The following is a 12,630-nucleotide window of genomic DNA, read 5'->3' on the forward strand; positions in this document are numbered from 1 at the left end:
AACGCTCTCCGTTCCCCCTATGTACAGATAACCCTCCAGCTGTACACTGCTGTACACCAACTTCTCTATACAACCAAGGACAGCAACAGAGGACAATATTTTACAACTAGTTACCAACTTCACCTGGAATGGCTACAGCACAGTTTCCCAACACACAACAAAGGTCCAGGAGCTGCGGAAATCAGCGCAAATGGAGTTGCCCCGCTCTGTTGAGAGGGGCTGATACAGGGCAGTAGTACTCCACACAAGCCTTGCTAGTGATCAGGCTGGAGGGTAACCCTTTGGGTCCTCCAGACCTTCCCTCCAGGAAAACTAACATCCCTTGAGTTCAGCACAGTTGAGGAGAGTGGGCCTTTGGGTTCGTTCGAGTCGTTGCTTACAACAAGAGTTACCTACACCATAGTATCTAATGAATAGTTTCCTCTGTGCGACCACGCATCTGGGGCAGCACCAGTTGCAAACGTACCTTTAGGTACCAGAAACTGGGTGGACCGTGGCCTCCACGAGAAGGAGGGAGTGCTGTGCTCTAGCTGACTTGGAGAAGCTGAGCTGAACCACTACCAAACACACCTGAAAGCCACATCACGCACACATCTCCAACACTGTTTCCGCTGGACGCCCAGATGTCTGCCTGCGCAGCTTCATCGAACACAGTAAGACAGCTGAGACATACTTAGGGACTTTGAAGCACCTGGGCATCCTTATCTCTTGGAGAAAAACGATGACATAAATATTCACCATAGTTTCACTTGTATTCCCTTGCTTTGTCTCCCTCCTGCCCCCTTCCTACCGCCCTGAGGAAGGGCCAGGGAGGTGGGGCGGCGCCGACGCCAGGCCCAGGCCCAGCCCCAGCTTTGGTACAAACACCACATTTAAATTAACCCCAGAGAAAGAGAAATGAAGTTATTTTACAAGGCATATATTAAAGCTGCTTAACATTTCCCAAGGATTTTACACATTTGGTTCCACAATACAAAGCTGCTACTACTTGAAACACAGGGGCGCTCGCCTGCACAACCTACCTACCAGTACTTCAACAAGTGCAAAAGTCAGGAAGAGGACGACACCGACGTAGGTCTAATTCTATGGACACACAAAAGTAAGTGCATAGATTGAACACAGCCATTTGGGGTTCAAAAAGGAAACAAACAAAAAAATAGGTATCAGCCAGGCAGTACTGAGTGCAAGGCTCTGGCCTCTGAAGGCTTTGAGGTTGCAAGGACTTCAGTTTTCAGCAGCAGTGGAGTTTAAAGTGCCCGGTTCTTCACAATCAATGGCTCCAATTTGATACCTGCAGGAAGAGGCAGCCCTGAGCAGACAACTACTTCCAGCACCCATTACTTCTCCACTCTAGGTGGCCTCACATCAAATCCCATCACCCTTTGTCTCAGAGCCAAGTTCTTAACATCGTTATGGTGCACCACGAGGTTCAGGAACCGCAAGTCAACACAAAAAGGCCTCAGGGAGGAAGATTTCCCTACCGGCACGTGCAATGCAGCTGGTGGGTTGGCTGCCTCACAGACAGTTGCCACCCCTTAAAGAAAACAAGAACTAAGCTGAAAATGAGACATGTCCCACCCTGGGTAAACCAAGATGAAAAGGAACTGCAGCATGGAAAACAGATGATGCTCAGCTACTGCTTTGCAACTAAAGCCTTCCCGGCCTGATCCTACACCCCTTAATGCCCGGTCCCACGTCAACTTGAACAGCAGATTTGTATGCTCAAGGAAGGTAGGATATGGCTGTAGGCATTGAAAACAAGGGGAAATCCTGTTCTCACCACAAACACACTGCTATGAACCAGTGCATGGTGAGAGGCATCTTCTGACCTCACATACAAACCCAGCCTAACCTCTCTGAAAAAGCACCTACCCAACCCCCATCTGAATGAGCTCTGTGGTGCACAGCTCTTCGAGGAGCCGCGGGGATCCTTCCCCAACTTTTCCTCTGAAACCTTCTCGTAGTTACAGAAGGGTTTGCATCAACAGGGTCCTCCTCCCCCACTCCTACTTTCATTCTCCATGGGAATTCCAGCCAACAACTGCTCCTACCAAAAAAAGAAGTCTCAGCAAGCTCTGAGATTGCAAGACACGAATATTTGCACTGTAAATCCAGCTCCAAGAGCAACACTTGCCCAGCCAGGAAAGAGGCACCTGACCTGCCTGCCCAGGAAAACCACACCACACCACTTCAAACAAATACTTACAAGAACTTGCTGTGTATACATACAGACCAATTATTAAGCAGTGAATACTTCTGAGAAAGGAACTGATACTGAGGAAGATGCAAGTTTCTCCTGGATTATTGAGAACTCCCTCTGGCCTCAGAAGAAGCAGGATTTCGCTCCCCGTCCCAGCTGCAGAGGCAGGAAAACAGAGCAGCAGTGTGCACTCAAGTCTGTAATTTCACTACCTTCTCTTTACACCAGAAAATGCAGTTTCCTTTTCCCTCAAAGATCCCCTTCTCACACCACTTTCCATTTTCAAAGCCCCTTTCTGCTAAGAAAATCCCAGACGTTCATTTCTTCGCTCCTCTTCGGTGCTCTTGATTTCTTCCCTGGTCCAAAGTCTCAACGTATCAGACTCAAGCTCCACTTCAGGCACAAACTTTCTCTATCCTTCTTCAAACACTCAGGGTTACTTTTGAAGGTTGGCACACCAAGGACCACGTTGGATCTCGCTGTACACACAAGAAACCCCAGAGATGTTGTCCTCTGCTCAGATGAGGACTTCCATCATGTCCGTATCTGGAAACTCAGGCTTGTGGAGCAAACTGCTCACTCTGCCTTTGCTGTCGGGCAGCTTCCCATGGCTGGAGTTCTCTGCAAAGGAAAGATACAGAATACAGAATTAACCAGGTTGGAAAAGACCTCTGAGATCACTGAGTCCAACCTATCACCCAACACCATCCAATCAACTAAACCATGGCATCAAGCACCCCATCCAGTCTCTACCTAAACACCTCCAGTGATGGTGACTGTGATGGTGAAGTGTGGCCAGCAGGTCAAGGGAGGTGATTCTCCCCGTCTGCTCAGCTCTGGTGAGACCCCACCTGGAGTACAGCCTCCAGTTCTGGAGCCCCTATTACAAGAGGGATATGGAGGTGCTGGAGCATGTCCAGAGAAGGGCCATGAGGATGAGCAGAGGGCTGGAGCACCTCTCCTGTAAGGACAGACTGAAGGAGTTGGAGCTGTTCAGTCTGGAGAAGAGAAGACTCTGAGGTGACCTAATTGTGGCCTTCCAGTATCTGAAAGGGGCCTACAAGAAGGCTGGGGAGGGACTTCTCAGGATCTCAGGTAGTGATAGGACTAGGGGGAATGGAATGAAGCTGGAGGTGGGGAGATTGAGGCTGGATGTGAGGAGGAAGTTCTTCCCCATGAGAGTGGTGGGACCCTGGAATGGGTTGTCCAGGGAGGTGGTTGTGGTGCCATCCCTGGAGGTGTTTAAGCCCAGGCTGGCTGAGGCTCTGGCCAGCCTGGTCTAGTGTGGGGTGTCCCTGCCCATGGCAGGGGGGTTGGAACTAGACGATCCTTTCCAACCCTGACTGATACTATGATGCTGTGACTCCACCACCTGCATTTCGCAGCAGGCAGGGACCAGCAGAGCTCACCCAGTTTCTCGCTGGCCGCTCGCGTGGCCGGGGGCCGCGGGGCTGGGCTGTGTGCCGGGGTGGTGCCCAGCCGCCCCCGGCCGGGGAAGGAGGCGGCGGCAGGCCAGAAGAGCTCAGTGCTTTTGTCCGTCTGCGTGCTGCTGTCTTTGCTGCCCGTCTTCGCGTGGGAGGCTGCCGGCACCGCGACAGGCACGCAGGACAAGGAGGGCAGCGGAGGAGGCAGCGAGTGGCCTGAGGGGTGGTCGTGGTGCTCCTTCCCCAGAAGCAGCCCTGAAAACACATGGAGGTCAGCCACATCCCAGCCTGTGTGCTGTTCCCTGCAGAGCTACCAGGTGCTGGTCTGGATATGTCTCCAGCCTGTTAGCTTAGCTTAGCTTTTCCCCTTGGCTTTCCTCAGATGGTCTTCTGACATCCATATGGTGCTTTCCCACAACACAGCCCTTCGAAAGCAGCAGCCCCTTTCTGCATTTCCGTCTGCACACCCATCCCAGGAGTACCTACCCTTGGCACAGCCTTGCATGCCTCCACATTCCTGTCCTGTGCAGCCCCACACTCATTTCCCCATTCAGCTGCCACATCACAACGTGCATCCCCCACGTGAATGTTCACGTGCTAAACTTCAATGAGGCTCTTCATTCAATCCCAAATTTGTTGTTTACTCACACAAAGTTGCAAACATCTTCTGCTTGTGCCTGGGAGGATTTCTCCCAACTGTAGCCTTCTACAATCAGTGCAGAATGACTTCATATGATTACAAATATAATTCAGATAGAAGGCAAGGCCAAAAAATGACTAAATTTTTACTGCAGCACAAGGACACATGTCCTGCCCACGGAAAGTGCTCTGGAAAGGAGCTGTCACAGCAATATAGAATCATAGAATAGAATCAGTAAGGTTGGAAAAGACCTCAAAGATCATCAAGTCCAACCTGTCACCACAGACCTCATGACTACTAAACCACGTCACCAAGTGCCACCTCCAATCCCCTCTTGAACACCTCCAGGGATGGTGACTCCACCACCTCCCTGGGCAGCACATTCCAATGGCTAACAACTCTCTCTGTGAAAAACTTTCTCCTCACCTCCAGCCTAAACTTCCCCTGGTGCAGCAAGAGACTGTGTCCTCTTGTTCTGGTGCTGGTTGCCTGGGAGAAGAGACCAACCCCCACCTGGCTACAACCTCCCTTCAGGTAGTTATAGAGAGCAAGAAGGTCTCCCCTGAGCCTCCTCTTCTCCAGGCTAAACAACCCCAGCTCCCACAGCCTCTCCTCATAGTGCTTGTGCTCAAGACCTCTCCCCAGCCTCGCTGCCCTTCTCTGGACACATTCAAGTGTCTCAATGTCCTGCTTAATAATATACACACATGCTGTGGCTGAGGTACTTCTGCTATGCTCAAGCAGAAAGATTAGTAGGAAGTAATGGATGAGGCAAAACTTAACCAAAACCTGAGCTCACCTATGCTTCCCTTCCAGATCTTCTCTTCCTTCTTCTCCTCGGCTATCTGGTTGCTGGTGAGCGAGGTCTGGCGCGAATGCACGCCTGTAGCAGCAGCGATGGAGGGAACAGACCGTGCTGGCCGCAGGCTGGCGCTGTCGGCTTTCCCGGGGTCCTTCCGTGACCGCTGCTGAAGGACCTTGATCATGGCATCCTTCTCAATTATTTTGGCATGCAGATTCTTTATTCTGCCAAGACATGAATGTTTTGCTTAATGGAATGGGAGCAATGTTTGTATGGAAAGGTCTCCCCACCCCAGGGCAGCAGGGTGGGTACCCCAGTACGCGCCCTGCTGCTCTGTTCCCTCTGGTTTTGAGCCACTTGGACAAGGTAGCTCCCACCAGCTCCTGAGCACAACCATGCACTTTGAACCAGGCAGTGGTTCTGGCTGCTAAGCCAAAAGTGAGATCTCTTTTCTGTCAGGTTAACTGAACCCATCTATTGCTTCAGCAGCAAAGAGGGCAGTTGCCTGACCGGGCCACAGATTGCTACCTTCACCAGAATACAAACACACTGGCAGTTTCTAACCCTGTAACACATTGGCACCAAACCTGGAAACCCTCCTTTGGCAGGCTGAGTTAACCCCACAGTTCAGGCCTGTTGTCACCTGGAATCAAGACCTGCTGAAGGGAGTGGAAAGGTTCTCTAATAGCTGGGATGGGCTCTTGAGTCTCTCCACCGCTACAGAAATGATCAGTGCACGGCGTGCAGAGCCAAGCAAAGCTCACTACTTCTCTCACACAGACCCCAAGGACTCTCAAATCACACCAAAAAATAGGATTTTCTGAGACTTTTCTCCAGGAATGAATAACACCAAACCATACTGAAAAAAAACCCATATATAATTGCACATGTACAACATGACAGCCAGGTGACTGTGGCTGTAGCTTGGCTGTGATGTACAAGATACAGCTCAATGCAGCTGCATTTTGTGAAGCAGGGAAAGCTAAAATGCTACATCTGGCAAACCTATATACAGGGGAAATAGTTGGTAACTTCATGCTGCTGTTAGTTTGCATAATCAGATGTCTAATTTGCAATGAGAACACAAGATCTTAATCTATCTTTAACGAAGCTGATGGCAAGGCTCCATCACTCCACTGGAAGCAGGATTCTCTTGTAAGTGGAAAATAAGATCCAAACCCAGCAAAAACAATCACTGATACTTTCCACAAGACACAAATACACCTTTTTTGTGTAAGTGTCTGCAGTCTGGTGGTTCTGGGGTGAAGCAAATGCCAAAGAACAGATTTGAAAGAGTTTTTCAGCAAACACAAACTTTCTCAAGGGATTTTCACTCATCAAAAGGCCACTTCTTTTCACCAGGAAAAAAAACAAACCTGAATTCAAAATACTGCCCAGATCTAACACTTGCTGAACCACACAGCCAGATGTCTACTTGTGTGATGAAAATGGACAGGTATCTGCCACAACAGGGGTTACTCTTGCTGACAAAAAAAAGAGGTTTATTTGTATCTCCTGCTACTTGAAAATCTTCTTCAGCGGTCCTAAATTCTGCAGGCTTGTTCCTAAATGCCAGCATGGCCATCACACAACTTGGGTGTGGGAAACAGTGGTTATTGGACACTCAGTGTTTCTAGTATGTCAGGAACTTGGTGTTCTTGATCTCAGATAGAGCAATGAGCAGGCGAGGAGTGAAGAGCGAGTCAAGGGCAAGACCTCCCATTGCTGATTACGTAGCAGTGAGATAAGGACTTCAGCTTTTGCAACCAGACACTCTTGTTTCCAGAGCAGGGTTTTCACCAAGACTAGACAAGCATTCAGCTTCCCTTCATGCCAACTTAGTTCTAACAGCCAAAACAGCCTCTGTTTTGTAGGAAGGTGTCATGGTAGGGCCAAATGACCCCTGGCACAAACCCAGACAGGTCCTGATGTGTTGGTGAGGGGTTTGGAACACAAGCCCTATGAGGAGAGGCTGAGGGAGCTGGGGTTGCTTAGCCTGGAGAAGAGGAGGCTCAGAGGAGACCTTCTTGCTCTCTACAACTACCTGAAGGGAGGCTGTAGACAGGTGGGGGTTGGTCTCTTCTCCCAGGCAACCAGCACCAGAAGAAGAGGACACAGTCTCAAGCTGTGCCAGGGGAGGTTTAGGCTGGAAGTTAGGAAGAAATTCTACACAGAGAGAGTGATTGCCCATTGGAATGTGCTGCCCAGGGAGGTGGTGGAGTCACCATCACTGGAGGTGTTTAGGAGGAGACTTGATAGGGTGCTTGGTGCCATGGTTTAGTTGATTAGGTGGTGTTGGATGATAGGTTGGATGCAATGATCTTGAAGGCCTCTTCCAACCTGGTCTGGTCTATTCTATTCTATTCTATTCTATTCTATTCTATTCTATTCTATTCTACTCTATTCTATTCTACTCTATTCTACTCTACTCTACTCTATGCTATGCTATGCTATGCTATGCTATGCTATGCTATGCTATTCTATGCTATGCTATGCTATGCTATGCTATGCTATGCTATTCTATTCTAAGACATGGTCCCCCTCTCCACACCTCCTTCCTGCAGAAATTGGGGTAACAAAAGAGAGCCCCCAGTATGTCTTGGTAAACTAGCCTGCTTTTGGGGTAAGAGCTCATGTACTGGCCACTGCTCCCTGACCAGGCCTGTGTTTCTGCCTTTCATGGCCACAGCCTGGCAGAACACCTTTTCACTGGGTAACTATGTGCGGGCTTCAGTTGCCCTATTGGCCCAATTGAATCTCGAGCAAGATATATACACAAGCTGATTTCTAATCACCTTGTCTTGCTTAAGCCTTGCCTTGCTTGAACCTCTTTGCCTTGGACCTGCCTGGCTTGAAGTTTCCTCAAATTGTCTCTCCTCGAGTTGCCCAGTCTAGAGCCTGGGATAAAAGCCATGAGCCTACACACTGCAAGCGAGAGAAACCATGAACCTTGGAGCTGGAGCCAGGCCTTGCTTCCCCTTGCAACTAGAAATTTGCCATGCCTGTGTTTAATCAGGAAAGCCAAGAGCCCTTCGCAGGAATGGAATGGAATGGTATGGAATGGCATGGCATGGCATGGCATGGCATGGCATGGCATGGCATGGAATGGAATAGAATAGAATAGAATAGAATAGAATAGAATAGAATAGAATAGAATAGAATAGAATAGAATAGAATAGAATGAAAAAGACCTTTGAGATCATCGAGTCCAACCTATCATCCAACACCTTCTAATCATCTAATCCACTAAACCATGGCACCAAGCACCCCATCCAGTCTCTTCCTAAACACCTCCAGTGATGGTGACTCCATCACCTCCCTGGGCAGCACATTCCAATGGGCAATCACTCTTTCTGGGAAGAATTTCTTCCTAACATCCAGCCTAAACCTCCCCTGGCACAGCTTGAAACTGTGTCCTCTTGTTCTGTCACAGGTTGCCTGGGAGAATAGACCAACTCCCACCTGGCTACAGCCTCCCTTCAGGTAGTTGTAGAGAGCAAGAAGGTCTCCTCTGAGCCTCCTCTTCCCCAGGCTAAGCAACCCCATCTCCCTCATCCTCTCCTCAAAGGGCTTGTGCTCCAAACCCCATTTGCCATACCTTAATTAATTAGTCTAATAATTCCTTAACAGAAGGCCCGTTTTGGCACAGAGAAGGTTTAACAGGAAGGTAGGGACAGTGACTCCTTAACCCCTGTTTTAATGCTGAAGAGCAGCACTAAGTCAGAAAGAGCTAAGCCCATCCTTTCCAGGCATGCGTGAAGGCCCAGAAGGGCATGCTGGCTTATCTGAATGCAGTCCAAACACCACGACAAGCAGGTATGGCAGGACAGCTCCTTACGTGTACTCCATGTCCTGGCAGCGCCGGTTGGCTTGCACAATCTCCTCCTCCTCCTGCCAGCTCCGCACCTCCAGCGCGCTCTCGCCGTAGCTGCCGTTGCGCGAGTGGCTCGGGGCTGAGGTGTCCCTGGCAAAGCAGTTCAACCTGTAAGTCGGGCTCCTGAGACCACCAGGATGGTCTCTGTGAGATTGGCCCTTGCAAAGTGAGACTGGCCCTTGCAAAGAAAACCCCAAACCCGTCTCAGAAGAGCAGGCTAGTGGTGACTGCCTGTCAAGTGGAAGGCTCTGCGTCGCTTTGCTGTGAGCTATTCCTTACTCTGGGTAGGAAGCTGCCTTACCTATTGCGACAGTTTCAGGCTATGCCTTTAAAACTGGCTGCAGATTTTCGAGCAGGAGAGTGAAGAAGTACAAACAAAGCCACAGTTGGGTGTAAAGAGGAAAACAAGAGATTATTCTAAAGGCATTTCATTGGTCAGATGTGTGGGCTGTATTTCTAACCATCTCAGACTCCATCTCATTCTGTCTTCCTCTGCTGGCATGCATGTCTGCTTCGCTGGAGGACCCCTATCAGCTAACTCTGCAGATAAGCAATACAGATAAGCAATTCCTAACAACACTTTTGAGCTAATGGTCCTCTCTAACGTTCTCTTTTTCTCTTCTTCTCATTAACCAGAGGAAAAAGGGGAGGCAGAGGTTAGGGGGCAAGCAAGGCAGTGTCCTCCAGGACAGGAGGATTTCCATGCTGTTTTCTCTCTGTAAATACCTGCATCACATTGCAAATACTGTGTGTCTGTACATATTCACTGCTTCCCATTGCAGAGTGTAGTTGTTGCTTGTATACTACAGCTTCCATTTGCTTCCCCGACGGAGTGAGCCGAGCGTTTGTTATTGCAGGTGGGTTCAACCATCACACCTGTGCTGTGCAATGGCTGTTGAGGTCATTGCTTGAGTGCCTAGGCTATCTGATCAACTTTTGAACTTGGTCAGAAGGGCAAATCCCATCTTAACCATCTATTGTATCACACTGCCACGATGCCATGGAGAGGTGCATTAAACCTGGAGGTGCAACTCAGTGGGGAAAGGCAAGCACAGTGCAGCCTCTGGAAAACAGCCATTCCTTACTGTTTCCCCAGTGAAGGGCTGCCTGCTTCAGCAAGGCCACCTTACCTTTCTGTAGCAGCAGTGGCTGCAGCATTCATGGCAAAGTGCCTGATCGTACTCTCCTCCAGGTACTTCTGCTCCCACTTGGTCATGTCAGCTTCCAGGGCCAGGATCCTCTCTTCCTTCTCCCGCACCAGCTCCATCAGGGCTGGGGCATTGTGCTCTGGGAGGCTGCTCGCCTGGCAGCTGCCCTGCCTCTGCCGGTGGAAGCAGAGACAGATATTTACCCTTTGCCAAGTACAGGAGCTGATGACTCTTTACCCCCCCACTCCTCTGGAACATGCAAAGACACCTCCATGTCTTTTGACAGGGCCATGTGGAAACCCCAGGCTACAGCCTTTAGGCTGCAGGAGGACAAACAAGCTGACCATGTGTGCAAATCCAGCACCTGCTTCTCTAGACCATGCTGACAGAAGCAAGGATCAGGCTGCTTCACAGCTGTGCAGGGATTTCATGGGATATCCCAAGCCAAGGGAAAAGGTAGGAAAAGAAGCTGGCAGGAAAAAGAAGCAATGAAGCTTTAAAAGATACTCTCCTTGCTGGGACTTCAGCACACAGCTGGGCACTGCTCGGTATGGGCAGGCAGCTATTACCAGAGGATTTACATAGAAAGAGCAGAAAAAGAAGTGACACAACCTACTACATATAACCTGTCTAAAACAGCAACTGAGAAAATACTCTGGACATGGTTTTACAGCAGTCTCTTCTGGTTCTCATGCACCCTCAGGAGATGCTCTCTGTGATGCAGCAGGTATCTTTCCAACTGGAGGGGCCGAAGATCCCCAGGCAGTGAAGCCTGGTTCTCATGGGATAATGACAAGCAGCAAAAGGTGCATAACCCTTTGCATCCTACCTCAGCCAGGCAGGACTTAACCCACACAGCTACAGGCACTTAATTAAAGCACCTAAGCAGCATGGGTAGCTACCCCAGGCTCCTCTCACTGCTGGCGGAAAGCAGAGGAGGATGGAGATCTAGTCCTCATCTCAGCAGAGATTTGGTGGTGTGAGCACACACTGAGAAGAGAGGCACGAAGCTCCAGGCAAGCTCAGCAAAAACAAAGGCTGTTTTCAATAAAAATGCAGGAGATTTGTTCCACCTCACGATGCACAGCTTGTCTTAAAGGGGAAACCATGCCTTGGGAGCATCAGCTGTGCTGCACCATGAACTTCCATCAGCAAAGCTACATCTCACACAGCAGTAAGGGCTGCAGCAACTGCTTGTGTTTTCCAAACCACATTCCCTTTCCCTAGGCACTCATCTCCTGCTTAGGGAGCACCAGAGGTACCAGTGGAGGGCTGCAGCCTTTGCCTTTGGTACAGTAACAACATTTTTGGAAGCTGCTTTCTTTTGAAATGCAATATGGAGCAGCCCTTAGGAGCAGCAGCTGTGAGACTGCTCCTGCAAAAACCAGCACTCACAGTTCAAATACTGGCAAATCTCAGTCAGGAATGCAGTATGTTAGAAGTGTGGTCCTGGTCTGGAAATGGCATCCTAAATGGCATCCTGGGACACCATGGGTGCCTGTTGTCCTAAGAGTCAAAAGTTCTGCCAGCCCTGCATGCTCAGCCTGCAATGCTAAGCAAAAGTGACCCTTTTTTAGTCCTAGCTCATGCATCACTGATCAGGAGGATTTGCTGTTTGGACTCAGATACCAACAAGCCAGGAACAGAAGGAGTTTGGCTCACTGGCTCCTTGTGTGCTGCACCTCTTTTGCTGACTCTGGGTTAAAAGCATAAAAAAAGCTCTTTTTTTTCCCCTCTGTGATGAGAAAATGTTTCAGCAGATTCAACATTGCTAACTCAGAGAGGACAGCTCTGAAGTCAAATGTTGGGTCATTTTGATGCAACACCAGTCACTGCAAGATGGTGGCTCACAAACCAGGAATGACAATAGTAAAAAATACCCTGAAGTCTCCTCTCAAAGCTGACAGGCTAGACATGAAGTCTGAGCTCTTCTTAAAACTTACTAGTCAGAACTGGGGTGCAGGCAGTTGAGAACGACAGCAACCCCAAATCCAGTTGCTATTTACAGTGACAAAAAACCCTCTGTAAGTTACAGAGGCATTTTCTGTCAAAAGGAGCAGATGTAGCCTGAATTCCCAAGACAAGAATTTCACTGACAGTCTATTTCATGTACTTAATAGAATCATAGAATCAACAAGGTTGGAAAAGACCTCAGAGGTCATCAAGTCCAACCTGTCACCCAACACCTCATGACTACTGAACCATGGCTTCAAGTGCCACCTCCAATCCCCTCTTGAACACCTCCAGGGATGGTGACTCCACCACCTCCCTGGGCAGCACATCCCAATGGCCAATTACTCTTTCTGGGAAGAACTTTCTCCTCACCTCCAGCCTAAACCTCCCCTGGCACAGCTTGAGACTGTGTCCTCTTGTTCTGATGCTGGTTGCCTGGGAGAAGAGACCAACCCCCACCTGGCTACAACCTCCCTTCAGGTAGTTATAGACAGCAATAAGGTCACCCCTGAGCCTCCTCCTCTCCAAGCTAAGCAACCCCAGCTCCCTCAGCCTCTCCTCACAGGGCTGTGCTCCAGACCTCTCCCCA

The 12,630-nt window shown here is 49.5% G+C and overlaps 1 protein-coding gene across 1 annotated transcript in view; it reads right to left on the reverse strand.

The window, feature by feature from the left end:
- Positions 1–835: 835 nt before the first annotated feature.
- The window catches only part of AMOTL1 (angiomotin like 1), a 59,435-nt gene continuing 47,640 nt past the window's right edge, over positions 836–12,630 (reverse strand). Inside the window, exons 9-13 of the mRNA XM_054164669.1 lie at positions 10,071–10,261; positions 8,905–9,030; positions 5,064–5,290; positions 3,610–3,879; positions 836–2,821 (exon numbers count right to left, since the gene is read on the reverse strand). Of these exons, the coding sequence (XP_054020644.1) occupies positions 2,718–2,821; positions 3,610–3,879; positions 5,064–5,290; positions 8,905–9,030; positions 10,071–10,261 (918 nt within the window). The 3' untranslated portion in view covers positions 836–2,717. The remainder of the gene's footprint in view (positions 2,822–3,609; positions 3,880–5,063; positions 5,291–8,904; positions 9,031–10,070; positions 10,262–12,630) is intronic.

This window comes from Dryobates pubescens, chromosome 10 (genome assembly GCF_014839835.1).
Source record: "Dryobates pubescens isolate bDryPub1 chromosome 10, bDryPub1.pri, whole genome shotgun sequence".
In the NCBI taxonomy this organism is placed as follows: Eukaryota; Metazoa; Chordata; class Aves; order Piciformes; family Picidae; genus Dryobates; species Dryobates pubescens.